The 20,614-nt window shown below is 40.0% G+C and overlaps 1 protein-coding gene across 1 annotated transcript in view; it reads left to right on the forward strand.

Annotated features, from left to right (window-relative positions):
* Window positions 1-20,614, forward strand: part of ITGA2 (integrin subunit alpha 2) — a 103,658-nt gene that overhangs the window by 13,854 nt on the left and 69,190 nt on the right. Inside the window, exon 2 of the mRNA XM_065873343.1 lies at window positions 11,308-11,428. Within this exon, the coding sequence (XP_065729415.1) occupies window positions 11,308-11,428 (121 nt within the window). The remainder of the gene's footprint in view (window positions 1-11,307; window positions 11,429-20,614) is intronic.

Consider the following 20,614-nt stretch of genomic DNA (forward strand, 5'->3'; position numbering starts at 1 on the left):
ATTTGAGGTACCTTGAAATATTATAGCTCCTGTATGATACTGGAAAACAGTCCTAAACATTTACATGACATTACAAATAAGGTGTTATAAAAATGAAAGAAACTTTCCTTAACTGTAAATAATAATAATTTTAAACATTCAATTTACCATGCCAAAAAAATTACTTTTTAGAGAGTATGATTTTATAAAGTTATCAAGTAAAGAGGTGATCAACAGATGTAGAGTCGGGCTTCCCTAGTGGCGCAGTGGTTGAGAGTCCGCCTGCTGATGCAGGGGACGTGGGTTCGTGCCCCGGTCCAGGAAGATCCCACATGCCGCAGAGCGGCTGGGCCCGTGAGCCATGGCCGCTGAGCTTGCGCGTCCGGAGCCTGTGCTCCGCAATGGGAGAGGCCACAACAGTGAGAGGCCCGCGTACCGCAAAAAAAAAAAAAAAAGATGTAGAGCCAAGGCAAAATGTATTACAGAAGTATGTCAGGCAATCAGTAAAAGGTATGTTTTTTAAAAAATATATTTTTCAGGTTTCAAAACTATTTATTTGCTAGGATTACTTTTCTCATTCTAAACAAAAAGTTAATTTTATACCTGAATTTGTTTCACAATTTTATAATTTTTTCCTTAAAGAGACATTCCTTCCCAAATTGTAGACATGTCAATCCCTACAAAACTTAACTCTTCTAATACAGATTCTAATGAGGGTGGAAGATAAATTAAAAACATAAATACATCACATAAGAGGTAGCAATGCACAGTAAGGGGGACAGAGAATGCTAGGCAGGGAGTGGGAAGAAGGAAGATATTTTTTTGCTTGGGGTTATATTATATCTATTGCTGTATAACAAATTACCACACATGGGGTAACTTAAAATAATATACATTTATTATCTTACAATTTCTGTGGGTCAGGAATTTGGGCATGGCTTCACTGAGGTCCTCTGCTTCAGGTTCTCTCATAAGGCTGCAATAAGGTGTCGGCCAGGGCAGGGGTCTCATCTGAATTCTTAACTGAGGAAGGACCACTTCTGCTCATTTTAATTGTTGGCAGAATTAATTTTCTCCAGGGCTATTAGACTGAGGGCCTCAGTTCCCCATTGGTTCTCAGTGGAAGGCTGCCTTCAGTTCCTTGCCCTGTGGGCCTCTTTGCTTCATCAAAGCCAACAAGAGAAGGCATCTACTAGCAAGATGGACGTTACAATCTTATGTAATGTAATTACAGAAGTGATACTCTGTGATATTTGATTCTGCATTTTGAATCTTCATTTCTATTGGTTTGAAGTCACAGATCCTGCCCTCAAGGAGAGAGGATCGCACAAAGGCATGGATAGCAGGAGAGGGGGATCCCTGGGAGCCCCCTGACCACCACAGGTAATGAGGAATGGCAGCTCTGATGGGTTGATGTTTGATGTAGAAACAGAACACTCTCTGGGAAGAGTGTTCCATGCAGAAGAAACAAATGCAAAAGGCCTAAGCTCAGAGTGAGTTTAAGGAAGAGCCAGGTGAGTGAGCTAAAAAGATAGGATAGGAGGTGAGGTCAGACAGGGTGGGGAGGCAATGAGTATGCAACTAGCAAGAGACAAAACGTACACAAGAGAACAGTAAGTAACATTTCGAGGTAGTACATCACAATAAGAGATGCAGATGGTGAATTATAAGATGGGTGCGTACAGGCTAAAATGATAGGGGAAGACCCAAACCAAAAGTTTATAGAGAAGTGGCCTGTGAACAGAGATATAATAGAAGAAATACTACCTCAGTTATGTCTGTTGTTTCCATACATGGCCTTGAGATGTGTCAGGCATATCTTGTTAACGAGCGAGCTATTCAACAGGCACTGACTTGCTAAATGCACAAAAATGCTATTCTGAGAGGGAGAGGAAGAGAGAGGAGTTTCTCCTTTCACATAAAAGGAATTTAGGAAGATACTGTTAAAATAGAAAGTGAATTGATGAGCTGGTATTCCACTACTTTACCCCATCCTCTCGGCCATTGGGAGCCAGTGAGTCTGCCAGATGGCAACTCATCCTCCAACATCCTCATGAAAAAAAGAGAATATATTGAGTTGTTAGGAAGTACTGTCATAATAAACGGACTTCAGAAGCAATTGCTATAGACTTTTGAAGATGTTCCTTGCCTGCAAGATCAAAAGTTGTGAAAGGGCATCAAAATCACCCAACAATGTGTGCACTACTCTAATACTTGATGTAGTTACTTTGTCACAAAATAACAACTTGTATTTTTTTCATACAAAATGTGAACCTTAAATGATATATATACTTGAATTAGTATATATCTCTCCTGTATTTATATATGCACATCTGTATATTGACAGGCTTATCTTTGAAACGCAGCATAGTAAATTGAAAATTTCTGATATTATCCGATTTCCCCCATCTTAGTCTGCTGGAGCTGCCGTAGCAAGACACTACTGAATGGGTGGCTTTAACAACAGAAATTTATTTTCTCACGGCTCTGGAGATAGTAGTCCAAGATCAGGAGGTCATTAAGGTTGATTTCTGGTGATGCCTCTCTTCCTGGCTTGTAGACTGCTGCCTTTTGTCTGTGTCTTCATGTGCCCTTTCCTCTGTATGTACATGCAGAGAGAGAGATCTGGTGTCTCTTCCTCTTTTTATATGAACACCAGTCCTATCAGATTAGATTCCCACGTTTATGACCTCTTTTAACCGAATTACCTCCTTAGAGGTCGTATCCTCATATATAGTCACATTAGGAATTAGGGGTTCAACATGGGAATTGGGGGAAGATGTAATTCATCCATAATGCCCCTTTAGGCTTAACTACATAGTAATGCATTTATTTCTGCACGGAAGTGATGCACATGTTTCTTTAATATGCATGCAGAGTAAATGTCAAATAAATGATACATGCACACATCATTTTAAAAAAAGTGGTCATAAATTACGGAGCAGAACAAATTATGAAATCATTACCCAGATATTAGCTGTAATCTCTTTGCTTCTTCAAATTGAAATATAATTCTTTTGAATCCCTATTCCACCCTTATAGGAAAATATAGTGCTCTCCCAAGATTTCTCTGAACCCCCAGGAGTTATCCATTTTCATTGTCATTCAGCCCTCAATACCCAGATGGGGGAGTTTTTGTTCTCCACCCTGACAAGTCTGATATTTGCTTTTACGCTCTGTAAAAACTAATACATCAGCTCGTTACAGTTTCATGGATGCTGACAGATGACACGAGGTGCCTGAGTCAGAGACCAAGGACTTTATTACTCATGGCATGACAGGTTGCACGGGCATGTTTACATCAGTTTCCCTGCGCTTCCCCACAAAGCATCATGAGGGCAACGGGAAGGGATCCAAGTGGAAGCCTGCACACGTCGAGTAGGTTGCATTATGAGAGAGGAAAACTGAGTCTGGTGACCTGCTGTTTCACAGCAAGAATTCAGCAAACCCATTCTTTGTCCTGGAGAGTGAGATTTACCTTACCCTCAAGCTTTCTTGCTGCAAACACAACCCTGAAAAAATGGCCCAGGTAAACATCGGGCAGGATCTAACTTTACTGGCATACCCATCATATTGAATTGAATGGTGATCCCCCAAAGATATTTCTATATCTCCGTCCTCAAAATCTGTGAATATTACCTTATTTAGATAGAGGGGCTTTGAAGATCACCTTGTGGAAACTGTTGGCGGAAACATGAATGCGAAGCCACTTCCAGTGAGGGCTCAGAAGGAAATGAGGAACATGTTGTTGGAAACTGAAGGAATGGTGATCCCTGTTATATAGTGGCAGAAAGTTTGGCCTAACTGTGTCCTACTGTTGTGTGGGAAGCTTTCAAGCAATTAACTTAGATATTTAGCTGAGGAGATTTCCAAGCAAAATGTTGAGGGTGCAGGCTGCTTTTTTCCTTGCTGAATGTAGTCAAGTGCAAGAGGAAAGAGATAAATTGAGGAAGGAAGCATTAAACAAAATAAGAACAGTACTTAATGATTTGAGAAATTCTTAGTCTATCCAGATTCAAAAAAAAAGAGAGCAAATATTAGGGGACTCATTGTTAGGAAAGTGTGCTCTGAAGGGAAGGCCAAAAGTGTGGTTGGAAAACGATTTGCTGAATGGATTAGGCGTGTGATTCCTGGATCCTCTCAACCGTCTCAGCAGAGGCCAGGAAGAAAGAGTTATCCAGGAAAGATCTGTGGAGAGCTCTCTTGTCAAATGGCACAGATCCCCATGACATACACAGGAGACCTACAAGGTTTTTAGGAATGTTGTCTCAGCAGAAATGCTGCTCTTGAACTGAAGGGGACAAAGAAGAAGAGGCCAATAGAGCTGTTGCAGGCCCAGAGGACAGAGCCTTGAGCAACAGAGGATTATTTTCAGGCCTGAAAACCTAATGGAATCTGACCTGCTATGTTAAACTTTCTTGGTACCAGCGACTCCTTTATTCCTTCTAATCTCCCTTTTAAATGGAAATGTCTCTCACATGCCTGTCACACCATCCTTTTTTAGAAGCAGAGAAATTATTTTCTAGGTTCACAGACCCCCAGATAGGGAGAAATTTGCCCCAAGACAGATCATACCTGGAGTTTCACCCATCCCTGATTTAGATGAGAGTGTTTCTCCTGGACTCTTAAGCACAGTTCTTCTGGGAACCTTTGCTGTCCCCTAAGAGAGTTCCCCCATGTCTTGGTGATAACTGGACCTTCCTGCTGCCCCTGCCTTTGCCAATACCTCTGCAGCTTCTGAGGACCAGTCCCCACCAGCCATGGGATAGAGATTTGCTCCACATTCTTAAATCAGTGACACCCTGTGCTTGCACTTTCATAGACATTCAGACCTTAGAGTTCATGTATATGAGTAATTTGGATTTTATTTTATTTTTTATTGAGATATAATTGACATATAATATTATATTACCTTCAAGTGTACAGCACAATTAACTTTTAGAATTTTTATTGGAGTATATTTGACTTAATATTATGTTAGTTTCTGGTGTACAGCAAAGTGAATCAGTTTTATATATATATATATATCTCCATTCAGATTCTTTTCCCATGTAGGTTATTACAGAATACTGATAGAGTTCCCTGTGCTAATCGGTGGGTCCTTATTACTTATCTATTTTATATATAGTAATGTGTATATGTTAATCCCAATCTTCTAATTTATCACTTTCCCCCCACATTTCCCCTTTGGTAACCATATGTTTGATTTCGAGATCTGTGAGTTTCTGTTTCATAAATAAGTTTATTTGTATCATTTTTTATTAGATTCCACATGTAAGTGATATCATGTGATATCTGTCTTTCTGTCTGACATTACTTAGTATGATAAGCTCTAGGTTCATCCATGTTGCTGCAAATGGCATCATTTTGTTCTTTTTCATGGCTGAGTAATATTCCATTCTATATATGTACCACACCTTTTTTATCCATTCCTCTGTTGATGGAAATTTAGATTGTTTACATGTCTTTCCTATTGTAAATAGTGCTGCAGTGAACATCGGGGTGCATGTATCTTTTCAAATTATGATTTTCTCCGGGGATCTGCCTGGTTGTGGGATTGCTGGATCACATGGTAGTTTTATATTTAGTTTCGTTTTTGGTTTTGTTTTTTTGTGCCTGCGTTGGGTCTCTGTTGCTATGTGCGGGCTTTCTCTAGTTGCGGCAAGGGGAGGCTACTCTTTGTTATGATGCGCGGGCTACTCATTGCGGAGGCTTCTCTCGCTGTGGAGCACGAGCTCTAGGCACCCGGGCTTCAGTAATTGTGGCACACAGCCTCAGTAGTTGTGGCTTGTGGGCTCTAGAGCACAGGCTCAGTAGTTGTAGCACACGGGCTTAGTTGCTCCGTGGCATGTGGGATCTTCCCGGACCAGGGCTTGAACCCGTGTCCCCTACATTGGCAGGCGGGTTCTTAACCACTGCGCCACCAGGGAAGCCCTATATTTAGTTTTTTAAGGAACCTCCATACTGTTCTCCATAGTGGTTGTATCACTTTACATTCCCAGCAACAGTGTAGGAGGGTTCCCTTTCTTCACACCCTCTCCAGCATTTATTGTTTGTCGATTTTTTGGTGATGGCCATTCTGATTGGTGTGAGGTGGTACCTCATTGTAGTTTCAATTTGCATGTCTCTAATAATTAGTGATGTTGAGCAGCTTTTCATGTGCTTCTTGGCCATCTGTATGTCTTCTTTGGAGAAATGTCTATTTAGGTCTTCTGCCCATTTTTGATTAGGTTGTTTGTTTTCAACACAATGATTTGATACATGTATATATTGCAAAATGATTGCCACAATAAGTCTAGTTAACATCTATTACCACACATAATTACAGATTTTTTTCTTGTGTTGAGAGCTTTTAAGATCTATTCTCTTAGCAACATTCAAACGTACAATACAGTATTATTAACTATAGCCACCATGCTGTACCTTACACCCCCCTGACTTATTTTATAACTAAAAGAGTTCTTGTATTTTTGTTTACTACTTAACAGACATTTCCTCCCTAAAATGCCAGCATACATCTGCAGGAATGGGCTAGAATGCAATAAGAGAGTACTAGTTAAAAATACTCCTCTCTTCCCAATTCTACCTCTTGCTTTGGGCCTTAATTCTTTTCTCTTAACATGAATTTTTTTCCCCTTTAACTCTCTGGATCTTTTTGCAAATGAACCCCTTCCGTGAAAAGCCAGCCCCACCTGCCCTTCAACATATGTAGATATGCTTAAGTTTTGCATTAGCCATACAAATTAGACTTTCCTACCATCTTCTACTACAAATATGTGTCATTGAGCTCTGACAGTGATATCATGGAAATCGAGACACTTCCTGACAAAATCTTGTGTTGAATATAGAATGATATATTTTGTTTAATACGTTTATTTCTGCCCTTGTTTTCTGAAGATTTTGTTCCTTTCTGAGCTTCACTACATATTGAGAACAAAACTGGGTTAACTATATCTCATTACCAAACATATATTTATTTCTCTTTTGAATTATCTTATAATTTAAAATCAGGTTCCAGAATAAAGTGGGAGAGTGAACTCCATTTTTACTTAAACTAATTCTTAATTATTAAAGTTTCCCAGAAATCTGTTTCGGAGATGAGCAGGAACTCTCAGGGCAGGAGGTGCTATAAAATTTTTAAATGAGTGGAAGAAAAAAGAAGTTTGCATTAATCATTGTGTGCTTAACTATCTGGTTTGCCTGTGGATATAAAAATGACAACAAGCCAGGTTATAATCAAGGATGAAACACGACACCCTTTTAATTGCGGACAGAGAGGAAATTAGTTAACCCTGCAGGACATACATTGCTTATTTTTGCAGTAAACGGTCGTGAGATTCACTGAATACTTGGGCTCGGTTACTATCAACAAATATACAGCAAGGTCACCTTGGATAAGTACTTAGCTGCACTGTTACTGCATTCACAGGCATCCGCATGAGGACCGGGGGGAAGAGTTACACTCTGACATGACCCTGACAGGACAAGGCTGAAGTCACCTTGAAACTCACTGCATCTAATATAGACCTGGAATGTATAAATTAATAATCTGTGACTTGCTGGGCCAGTTTCTCACCGTCCCCATACTCTTCTCTTTCACTTCTCCATAATACTGAGCAGGGTGTTCCTTGGGCCTGGAGTGACCTTGGCCTTCCTCTTTATGCAGTGACTTCCAGCTCATCCTCCAAGGTCCATGGATTGCCACCTCTTCTATGAAGGCTTCAAACTCAGACGTACCCTCTTCTCAACTTTTGGATCAGGGTTCTTTTAGTTTTCTGAAATTTAATGCTTATCCCATGATGATATAATTGTTCATTATTTTATTCCAGTTACAAGAATGAAAGCTCAAAGACAGCAGAGATCTTGTCTGTTTTGTTCGTTGCTATATCTCCAGGACCTAGGAAAATGCCTCGCACAAAGGACTTGGATAAATATTTTTTGAATGATTCATTACTTAGTGTGTGGGCATGTTTGGGGGGTAAGGAAACACAATGAACCAAATAGGGTTGTTATTTTCCATATGATTCAGTTAATTTATGAGAACAGACATAGGAGCATATTACTATGACCAGTGGGATTGTAAAGAGGAAATAGACATTGAATTAGACCGAATACTTACATTAAATTTATAGAAGCTAATTAGCTATCATAGGCAAAGTGTGAAATGGTGACATAGTGAGTTTTAAATATATATTTGAGAAAAATAAGTATAGTGAACTGAGATTGTCCAGATTTATCAAAAGTGGCAGGCTCTTGAGGGAAGGATTGAAGTACAGGAAAGAAGAGATTTAGTATCAGTGGAATAAAGGAGTGGTGATGGAGAAGGACATGTTTTGTGAGAAAAATGAGCAGACCGTTTATGAATGGAAATTCTGGACAATAAGTTTGAGAAGATGAGCCAGACCAAGACTCAGATCTCAGCTACCAATTGTGTGACACTGAGCAAGAAAGACATCTAATCTCCATGAGTTGCCATTTCCATATTTGTACATTGGTAATAATAGCTAGGTTTTGCTGTTTCACAAGGTTGGTGGGGATCAAATGAATCAAGATGATTCTGACATAGGCGGACAAACATAAGCATTAAGAAATAGTAGGCTACAAATTGGAATATACATTATGGTTTAAATCTTAGAGGGAAAAAATACTGGAAGGAAATTAACTGCACTTGCATGAGAATGATATGATTATGAGAATGATATTAATATGATTATCATATTATGATATGATAATGATAAATATCATTATCAAAGACCACCTATTCATTAAAAATTCATTTCATTCAACAAATATTACCCTAGGTGCTGGGAAAGTAGGAGTGAATAAAAGAAATAAGATCTGAGCTCTCAAGTCGCTTAGATTTTAGTAGGCAGAGAGACACAGAACAATGCAGATACGTAAGATCACTTCAGATGATAAGCGCTGCGATGTTGGGGTAATGATGGAGAAGGATGTTGCTGGTAGAGGAGTGAGGGGAGGTCTCTACGAGAACAGCAGAGACTTGAGCAAAGACTTAAATGGTGAACAGGTGGCAGGACACAAATATCGAGTGGGGAAGAGTGCTGTAGGCAGTGGGTCAAGCCGCTGCAAAGGCCATAAGCAGAATGAACTGGATGTGTTCAAGGGACAGAAGGAGAGCCAGGGTGGCTGGAGCACAGTGAGCGAGGACAGTGGTGGAAAGTGAAAGTCACCAGATACACAAGGGCCAGATCATGAAGGGCTTTTGAAACTGTGGTAAGGAAATTGGATTTTATTCTCAGACATTGGGGTATTTTAAGCAGAGAGATGAAATAATATGATTTACATTTTTAACTAATAGTTTATATATGTATGTATATACACATGCATATATATGTACACACATAGTATATACATATAAGTATGTATATACACATTTGTGCGTATATATAATAAAACTTAACTGCTACGTGATAAAATGGACTCCATCGTGATTTCATGTCATGCCATGATCTGCCAAGGTCTAATTAATAGGGAAAAAAATGAGGTCATTATATATATAACCATATGTGGTCTTTCTAGCAAAAGATATTTTAAAAGAGGAGACAGTTTGATATCACCTCCCCAAGCTTTTACTAGTTTGTTAGATAATTGGTAACGTATTTAAATAGGATTTATTGAGTTCTGCACTATGGGGTAAAGTTAAACTGTTGATTAGAAACACCAATATTCTGAATGTCAGTTCTGGTTCTCTGCTTACTTTGCTACATTATTTTCGTTTGCATTTTATTTCCTGAAAAGTATAAAGAAGCAGTGGTGCATATCAAAAATAGATATTAAGGAGAAAATTTGCAAATGTGAAGCTGTGTAGATTTTGCTACAGAGTATTTGAAAATTATGATTTGTCCTTCTCTTCCTGGCAACACATTTATTTCTAAAAAATAATAGTGACCCGAGCGCTCTTGAGTGAACAAATCCACAGTAGAATGCTTTTGGCAGGTAAAGAGGCACGTCAACTACTTTAGGTCCCCAAAGCTTCATCACTGACCTCATTATTCCTCTGGAGCACATTTCAGAATCTGTCCCCAGAAGTACCCGGGCATAATGGAAGAGCCAGCCCTTTTCCTCCATCCTTTCAATGCCTGAAACAATAGATTTATGAAATACTGTGCACTTTCAATGTGGTCCAGAAAGTGGGTTATTCCTTTGTGAAAACACGTATTGATGGAACTTTGATGTCAGTTTTGAAAAGTCCACTCTGCCTTCAGTGTCTGCTAAGGTAACTACTGATCTCAAACAGCTTGAAGCCTGTTCCCATCTCCATAGAGAATGTTAATATCCACACAATCTTCTTTCTCTAGAACATAGGATGACCAGCATTAATGCTATCAGTGTCAGGGGGAGACTTCATCAACCTTACTCTTTCCCCTCTTTCCCTTTCCATCACAAACAAGGTTTTTTAAAAAGGTCTATCCAGGCTTTATCCTATCAAGGCCTTTGTTGTCTTTGAAAATGAATATCATTTCTCGAACACTCAGAAAGCATCAAAAAGCAAAACCACTTTTGCAGTTCCTGCTGGACTAAAAGATATGACCCCTTTCCCTTACATTTCATTCTCAGAAATGATCCTTTCTGAAAAAAATGATACAATTTTCAAGCAGCTGTGATTTTTTTTTTTTTTTTACTTCCTTTGATGTATTCAGCAATGCTCTTTCAACAGACATTTCATATAGAGTTCGTGTCAAGATCTTCAGGGAGGTTCAGAAGAAATAGAAGATAACCTTCCAACCCTGCCCTTGGGTGGTTTAGAGTCTTGCATTAGGAAGGACAGATAGAACTGAAGTTACTTAATCCCTAGAGGTAATATGTTGTTTAAGAGTTCAAGCTCTTCAGTCAGACAGCCCTGTGTTCAAATCCTGCCCTTCCCTTATCACTATCTACCTGTGAGACACATTTATCTCCAGGAACCTCAGAAACTTCTGCAAAACAAATATAATATTAGCAATCAGGGAATTCCCTGGCTGTCCAGTGCTTAGGACTCCATGCTTCTGTTGCAGCGGACACAGGTTTGATCCCTGGTTGGGGAACTGAGATCCTGCAAGCCATGCTGTGTGGCCAAAAAAATAATCATATTTTAGGATTGCTATGAAGATGAATGAAATAATGAATCATGGAAGTAGAGTACTTAGCATGGTGTCAGGGCCCCAAATTAGTACTTAAAAATCAGTAGCCACTATTTTTGGTGAACACTGATAAAGAGAATAATTATTACTTCAAACACTTTTTTTTAAAGTGGCCTTTGATAATTATATTACAGACTTTTATTCACAAACTGTAAATATGGACTACGTTTTTATTTTTCCTTCACAGGCATTTTAAATTGCTGTGTGGCGTACAATGTTGGTCTCATGGAAGCAAAGATATTTTCTGGTCCTTCAAGTGAACAGTTTGGCTATGCAGTGCAGCAGTTCATAAATCCAGAAGGCAACTGGTAAGAATAGTCTCTTCTTTATGACTTCAGTAAAAACACTAAATAAATTTAAGATTTGACTACAGCTGCTTGTTCAAATTGGTGCATGTATATGTTATTAACGGGTAGTCCTCAAATATCCTTAAATGAAGGATTTTTCTTTGGGAGTCGGTAACTCTCCGATTAATAATTGATGGGATGGCATAAAGGTACTTTTTTTAAACCTAGATAGAAACTTTTCTATAAATATTCCATAGTAAATTCATAATACCAGGTTTTGACCATTTGATGTTAGATAGGTAGATACATAAATAGATTTGTCTTCCTTTCTTACTCCGTAAACTGGTATCCACTAGGCTTTGTAAATGCTCAGCTGGCTAGTGCCACCGATGGACCATTTCTAGGTGGTAGATCTGTTCCCTAAATTTTCTCCTTGAGCAAAGCTTTGTCTACTGGCTTCATTCTAAGCGTTCCCTACTCTAGGTGACAAAGGGTCCTCACAAGCATTCATGTTCCCTTTGGCAGCAGAAGGCTCCAGACAGATCCTAGCTCAACTAGAACTCTTTCCAAAGAATAAATGGGCTGTTGTTGGCTTATCAAATAAGGGCTATAATTTATACCTGGCAACGAAAAAAATTATTCACACCCTAAAATATGAGAGTTACGTTTTATCCGGTGGGAAATTTTAGGACTTCAAGCCCTGGAGGCCGCATCTCAAGTAACCCTGAGAGAACTGCTCCCAGGAGGCGAGGGGGGAGCCAGGATATATAAGAGTTTTGCAACAAAGGGCAGGTAGTCTGAATGTCAAAAGAAGGAAAAGAATAAAATATATAGGAATAAACCTACCTAAGGAGACAAAAGACCTGTATGCAGAAAATTATAAGACACTGATGAAAGAAATGAAAGATGATACAAACAGATGGAGAGATATACCATGTTATTGGATTGGAAGAATCAACATTGTGAAAATGACTCTACTACCCAAAGCAATCTACAGATTCAATGCAATCCCTATCAAACTACCACTGGCATTTTTCACAGAACTAGAACAAAAAATTTCACAGTTTGTATGGAAACACAAAAGGCCCTGAATAGCCAAAACAATCTTGAGAATGAAAAACGGAGCTGGAGGAATCAGGCTCCCTGACTTCCGACTATACTACAAAGCTACAGTAATCAAGACAGTATGGTACTGGCACAAAAACAGAAAGATAGATCAATGGAACAGGATAGAAAGCCCAGAGATAAACCCATGCACATATGGTCACCTTATCTTTGTTAAAGGAGGCAGGAATGTAGAGTGGAGAAAGGACAGCCTCTTCAATAAGTGGTGCTGGGAAAACTGGACAGGTACATGTAAAAGTATGAGATTAGATCACTGACACCATACACAAAAATAAGCTCAAAATGGATTAAAGACCTAAATGTAAGGCCAGAAACTATCAAACTCTTAGAGGAAAACATAGGCAGAACACTCTAGGACATAAATCACAGCAAGATCCTTTTTGACCCTCCTCCTAGAGAAATGGAAATAAAAAGAAAAATAAACAAATGGGACCTAATGAAACTTCAAAGCTTTTGCACAGCAAAGGAAACCATAAACAAGACCAAAAGACAACCCTCAGAATGGGAGAAAATATTTGCAAATGAAGCAACTGACAAAGGATTAATCTCCAAAATTTACAAGCAGCTCATGCAGCTCAATAACAAAAAAACAAACAACCCAATCCAAAAATGGGCAGAAGATCTAAATAGACATTTCTCCAAAGAAGATATACAGGTTGCCAACAAACACATGAAAGAATGCTCAACATCATTAATCATTAGAGAAATGCAAATCAAAACTACAATGAGATATCATCTTACACCAGTCAGAATGGCCATCATCAAAAAGTCTACAAACAGTAAATGCTGAAGAGGGTGTGGAGAAAAGGGAACACTCTTGCACTGCTGGTGGGAATGTGAATTGGTACAGCCACTATGGAGAACAGTATGGAGGTTCCTTAAAAAGCTACAAATGGAACTACCATACGACCCAGCAATCCCACTACTGTGCATATACCCTGAGAAAACCGTAATTCAAAAAGGGTCATGTACCACAATGTTCATTGCTGCTCTATTTACAGTAGCCAGGAGATGGAAGCAACCTAAGTGTCCATCATCGGATGAATGGATAAAGAAGATGTGGCACATATATACAATGGAATATTACTCAGGCATAGAAAGAAACGAAATTGAGTTAATTGTAGTGAGGTGGATGGACCTAGAGTCTGTCATACAGAGGGAAGTAAGTCAGAAAGAGAAAGACAAATACTGTATGCTAACACATATATATGGAATCTAAAGGGAAAAAAAATGTTATGAAGAACCTAGGGGTAGGACGGGAATAAAGAAGACACAGACCTACTAGAGAATGGACTTGAGGATATGGGGAGGGGGAAGGGTAAGCTGTGACAAAGCGAGAGAGAGGCATGGACATATATACACTACCAAACATAAAATAGATAGCTAGTGGGAAGCAGCCGCATGGCACAGGGAGATCAGCTCGGTGCTCTGTGACCACCTAGAGCGGTGGGATAGGGAGGATGGGAGGGAGGGAAACGCAAGAGGGAAGAGATATGGGAACATACGTATGTGTATAACTGATTCACTTTGTTGTATAGCAGAAACTAACACACCATTGTAAAGCAATTATACTCCAATAAAGATGTAAAAAAATTAATTAATAAAAAAGCTTACTGTTAATTAAAGAAAGCCAGATAATGTCAAGTTAAAGAATTTAGCGCTTTTCTATGTACGGGAAGATGCAAGAATCTGAACTCACTGAAATCATTCCTTTGATGTGCACCTCAGCTATCTGGGGCCAGTATCCTGTGTTTTCATACCCTGAGTTTCCTCAGGGCTCACGGAAGGGAGTGGTTGCAGTCTGTTGGCTGCCAGATGGCAGGTATTCTTTCCTTCCTGTGCCCTCAGGGCTCACCAGCTCAGCATCAGCTGTGGCTGCAATGCTGATGACTGTGGCATCCTTTGTTTACTGACATGGCAGGCAGTATTCCGTCTTTCATACCCTTTTTCCTGTGTGAACTTATGTCTGGTGCTGTAAAAAATGGAATTCAAAGAAACACTTATCCACATTTTGAAGCATGCCTGTCTGTATGATGGGGAAGCAAAATGAAATTATCATACGGGTAGTGTGTCACAGAAGACATCTTGGAGGAGGTGAATCACGAGGTGGGTCTTAAGAGTGGAGATGAACAGGTGGGAGAATATTGTGAACTCATGCCTACTTCAGAGCTTCGGTGCACACGCTTTTTTCCTGGAAGGGACAGTCTTCCCAAGATTTTGTCTCTTATTTCTCAGTTTTGCTCAAATGCCTCTTGCTCAGAGAGACCTTTCGGAGCCAGCCTGTCTGAATTAGCACTTCACAACACCTCCCAGTCACTCTCTAGCCTTTCATGTTGGTTCTTTTCCTAAATAGCGGTTAGTACTCTCTGAAATTATCTTTATATGTTTGTGTGCTCGTTATGCATCTTCTGCTCTGTCTCCGAGGGTAGGGGCATTGTTTTGTGCACTGGTACATGCTCAGAACCCAGAGTGCCACCTGGCATCGAGTAGAGGGGTCACTAACTACTTGTTGAATTACTGAATGAAAGCCCTAGTCCCCACTGATTCACCCGAGGTGGTCTACAAAGTGATCTCTAGCAGACAAGACTTACGTAGGCGCTGGACAAGACCTTCAGACGCACTCTCATGGTCCACTTCATAAGTGTGGCCTTGCTGAGGACAACCTGGCATTACACTTGAGGTTATTCTTTTTAAGTAACAGTTTTTCTGGGACAGAGAAAGAGGCACCATTGGCAATAGATGCCGTTAGGGATGATAAGTCTGTCAAGGATTGTAGGCAACTCGAGCACTGGCCACACTGCAGGTTGGAAGTTAAGACCAAAAGGGACGAAGTTGACAGGAACCTAGCAGGCAGAGTCCTGGCAAAGTGAGCCATATCTCCTTTCTCTTTCCAGGACTCCCTCTAAGCATACAAAGTGTTGCTAAAAGACAAATATGTTAACAGTTTATGGTGAGATTCTGGTGCTGATAGTGTTATGTCAAGACCGGGGACACCAGGCATTTCTAAATCCAGCCTTGACCTTCTCATGACATTCTGGAAAGATACATAAACACAAGACGATGGTTAGTGGCCAAGAAGGTAGCACTCGACTGTTGGCTGGGCTGGTGCTTTTAGCTCCAGTATAGAGCTTTCTGGTTAGATGTAGTATGAGGCTGACTGAGGCCTTCCTTCCCTCAAGCCTCCGTATAACCACCAGCTGGTATGTGCGTACCCCACCCCCAGGAAGAAGAGAAGGGAGCATCTTACCTGAGGGCTACAGCCTGTGAAGGTGTGAAGCAGAAAGGAAAGAGAACAGAACTTGGCCTGGCATGCCAGCCTGGGTCCCTCACTGATCTGGCCTTGTAACACCCAAGTCATGGACATGATTTTCTAACGCACCCAGGCTGGATGCTATGTGGAGGTGCAGGAAGTACAAAACAGAGACCTTGACTTTAAGGCACGGGGAGTCGAGTCAGTGAGGAAGATGGATGTGCAGAGCAGGCGGTCGTGAATAGCTCCAGAGGCATAAGTGCCAACCCCATAGTCAACAGCACGTGTGTGCCTTTAGTGTCACTTGCTATGTTAACTTCCTATTAAAAGCTCATTTTCTGAAAATGAAGCTAAATTTTCTGAAAATTTAGCTTTCTAAAGAAGCTAAATTCTTTAACTTGACATATCTGGTTTTCTTTAATGAACAGTCATCTTTTCACGTTCAGACTACCTGCCCTTTGTTGCAAAACTCTTATATATCCTGGCTCCCCCTTCGCCTCCTGGGAGCAGTTCTCTCAGGGTTACTTGAGATGCGGCCTCCAGGACTTGAAGTCCTAAAATTTCCCACCGGATAAAACATAACTCTCAACTTTTAGGGTGTGAATAATTTTTTTAGTTGACAGGTATAAATTATAGCCCATATTTGATAAGCCAACAACAGCCCAGTTGTTCATTGGAAAGAGTTCTAGTTGAGCTAGGATCTGTCTGGAGCCTTCTGCTGCAAAAGGGAACATGAATGCTTGTGAGGACCCTCTGTCACCTGGAGAAGGGAACGCTGACTTAGAATGAAGCCAGTAGACAGAAACCAAGGCCTGGGACACGAAAGGGACAGGGTTCCATCCTGACCTCTCTCACTAGCTGGCCCTGCCAAGGTGCCTTGTTTAGAGGGCGGGGATGAGACGATCCAGGTGAGTGGGCTTTCCCGCTCCAGTGCTGGGGTGGCCGTGGGTAGGTCCAGCAGCGTTCACAATCCAGCGGCACAAGGAACATAATCCGAAACTTGGAATCCAGAGTCGCCTGTTTGCTTTGACAATTGGCACCGTGCCCTTCCCCACTCCTAATTTATGACAATTGCACAGACATTATGGGAGTAGCAGATGTGGGAAAGACTGTTTAAACATTAACTTTTCTTCTGATACTAATCAAGTTAACTTCAGGCACAGAAAGTGATTTTACTATGAATTTCTTTAATAAACTGTGAGTGTTCTTCCCTTAGACTTTATATATGTAGGACACACTCACACACACATCCCTTTATTTTTTTTAGTCCCTACTGCCTGTTGTGAAGCTGCTGTCTTGGCAGTGTTTTCCTCTGATCGCTTGGACTTTCTTTACAATCTGTCTTGTTGAGCCCCGACCCTATCTTTCAGCCCTTTCCTGCCTTCTGACAACTAGCTTAGAGCTCTAGCCTGAGTTTTCTTAAATCACACTCCACTATTTTTAAAGTACAACTTTAGCTGTTCCATACGTCCCATTTTTCTAAGAATTTATAGGCATATTTTGCACTGGGATCTACAAGATTTTAACAAAATAATCTTGACTCCTTTGCTAGTTTTATTTATTATACTTTTATTACACTGTGGACTTTTATTCTAAAAACAGTAGTAATACGGCTTTGCAAATTCTTGAAACTTTCCCATGGTCTCCCATGAGCTGGATGACTTTAAAAGCAAGATTACCTCACAAATAGAGCACCAGAGCACTCTACCTGTATGGAAAGCTGTGGTCTCTTCTCCCCTGAGTGAGACCCACAAAAGGTCATTCCACTTTGGAGCCCTCACTTTATACACAGGATGTCCGAATGTAGGTGATGCAATCCTTATCACAAACAGTTACACAAAGGATTGTGATATGTTTAAAGTCATTTCCTGGAATCTTGTGGTGATATGCACTCTTTCTGTTTGTCTCATCTGAGGGCCTGTCCCAAGAACAGTTTGAGCTCATTATATGACTCAAAAACCTTAGGACACTGCAATCACTTGTGTGACAAGGACTGTCTGGGAATTGAGGGTATTTCCAGTTGTAGAAATGTATTTTCTTGTTCTAGTGAGGACTAGTGCATGCTTGTTCTTTAAGAGGAGAAATATAATGAACAAGTGCCATAGCCAAAAAAAAAAAAAACTTCCATCTATATATAGTATAGCTTTTACTTTTTATAAATGTATTTATTTATTTAATTTATTTTGGCTGCATTGGGTCTTCATTGCTGCGCATGGGCTTCCTCAAGATGTATCGAGCAGGGGCTACTATTTGTTGAGGTGCATGGGCTTCTCATTGTGGTGGCTTCTCTTGTTGCGGAGCGAGCTCAGTGGTTGTGGCTCGTGGGCTCAGTAGTTGTGGCTTGCGGGCTCTAGAGCGCAGGCTCAGTAGTTGTGGCACACGGGCTTAGTTGCTCCACGACATGTGGGATCTTCCTGGACCAGGGCTCGAACCCATGTCCCCTGCATTGGCAGGTGGATTCTTAACCACTGAGCCACGAGGGAAGTCCCCATTTTTACTTTTTAATTAAGAAAAATTGTAGTAAAGCATTATGTGTGTTACAAATATAACAGATTGTACAAAATATCTCTTGTAGAGAATTTTAGATAAATAATAAAGAAGTAACATTCAATTCTGCAACAGACATCAAAGATTATGTCGTATAGTACATTGGTAATACCAATACTGGTAAATTCTTTGCCAAACACCTAGTACTCATGATGACTCTTTAAGAGCTTTGTCAAATAATTACCCATTTTACAAATGAGAGGAGAGGAGTGAGACTTAGAAAGCTTTATTAGTTTGCCTAAGTTTACAGAGCTAAGAAGTAATAAGCATAGGGTAGATTAATGCAAACAGAGGTAAGGTGTTCCACGTGGACATATTTTTATAAGCAACCAAGGAAGAAAGTGGCAGAATGTAATTGGCATTTATAAATAATATTTAAATATAATTTTCATGTAAACTTTATAAAGTAAGATAAACTTCATTTAGCATTTTGAATGAAAAATTGTTACAGAAAAGGGTTGCCTGGGATGACAGTTCCCATCTGTCTTTTCATTCTCTCATAGACAGGGATTTGTCATATAAGTCAAGAGCCAGAGCAGAAGGGTTTTACCCTCAGCTTCCCCACCACTAGCTGGGTGACTTTGGGAAAGTCACACAACCTCTCTAGAGCACAAAGAAAATGCCATCCTGACCAAACCAGAAGTTTTTAGCACCTTGTGAGAGAATAAAACACTTCAAAAACTAAACTACTGTGCACATATGAGGTACTCTCATTAGCTCCTTGTAAAAATATACAGGAGGAAAATCAGGATTTTAAATAACTAGTTCCTCCCCACCTCCCCCCCACTGCCTCATCCTCGGCCATTTCTCATCTGTCACTTTAGCTTTGGTCCATTTCTTCTTCTTCTTGGCCAAGGATGCTATTCTGATCCCTTTTCCAAAATAATCATGTCTTCGTCTTTCATTATGTAGCCTTTAAATGTTAGCCAATATCCTCCTTTATGTCTCTTTCCAAAGGTAAAATTCTCTTGACAGGTTTTCCTGGTAGTGCCATTTAACATACTTATGTTGCTTATTCACGAGGTTTGCTTTTATTTTAAATCCATGACATATGTATTCCTTTCTGTTCTTCCATTACATTTTAGTTATTTTCACCAACTTCTAACTTAGTCATATTTTTGATTCTGCAAAGGCATTAGAAGTCTGACTGTAATATATCCTTGCAGTTTTAAGTTTAAAAAACTTACTGTTAACATTTTTATAACTAATTATTATGCTACTGTCATGTACTTAAACCAACACTATTAATATAGGTATAGAAAGTGGCGTGTTTCCTATCAGCAGTGACTTTCCCTTGGCTGGCAGTAGGGGCAGGGTAAGTAGGGAACCAAGTACCTTTAAGACCCCCATGGACCACTCTAGTGTTGATTCGCCTACCTTTGTCACATCATAGTTGTTAATTTTTTTCCACTAAGTTAAGTTATCTTTATGGCTAATTTTTTTAAATGGTTTGCATTATAGTAGAAAGGGCACTTGAAATGTTCCCTGCTCTGGACACAAATTTGTATGTGTGCCCATAAACATAGGGACACACGTACATGCCCATCTTTTGTGACTTGCATGTGGAATAGATCTGCTCTGGAGTATCTGGAGACCTTCAGTGATCTGTGAAAATCCTCTGTGCCTCACCAGCTAGTCTTATCATTTTAAGCTTTCCTCTGTGTTAATGCCTGAATGTCTGTTTTTAGAATGAGTTCATTCACGATGGTGCTGGGACTCACACACACACACTGTCCTGGTGGCTACTTGTCTGAAACTTTTCCATCCACCAACTCCGTCTGAAGAAGGATCTGGTAAATGCTAAGTGGCACAGGTGGAACCTATTTGTTAATTTGCTTAGGGCCCAGGTGACAGGACAGCAGTGAGTAGCTCTCCTGGAAGAGTTCTAAGTCAGCTTAATACGGCAGAAAGAATTGGAGGTTTGCAGTGAAAGGGCAGATCTAGACTTTGCTGCCCATCAGACAGAGTCAGTTTCTTTATATGAAAGCAGGAGTAGTCATAATATTTGATCTCACAGAGTATTTATAAGGATCAAAGAAGATCCTTATAATAAAATAAAGGATAAAATGTGCTTTATAAAATGTAAAGTAGTTTACAAATATGGTTGCTTTTCCAGTTCTTAGCATTGATAGCCGTCTGCCAAAGCACCTATTTAAAAGGTACTATCTCATGGGCTTTGATTTATAAAAATGTGTGACCTTAAAAGCATTCCTTTCCTCCCCGCCGGGGCACAAGAATGTGGAATTTATACCATCACAAGACTTTAAATGGACTATTTTGGCTTT

This window comes from Phocoena phocoena, chromosome 3 (assembly GCF_963924675.1).
Source record: "Phocoena phocoena chromosome 3, mPhoPho1.1, whole genome shotgun sequence".
Taxonomy (NCBI): domain Eukaryota; kingdom Metazoa; phylum Chordata; class Mammalia; order Artiodactyla; family Phocoenidae; genus Phocoena; species Phocoena phocoena.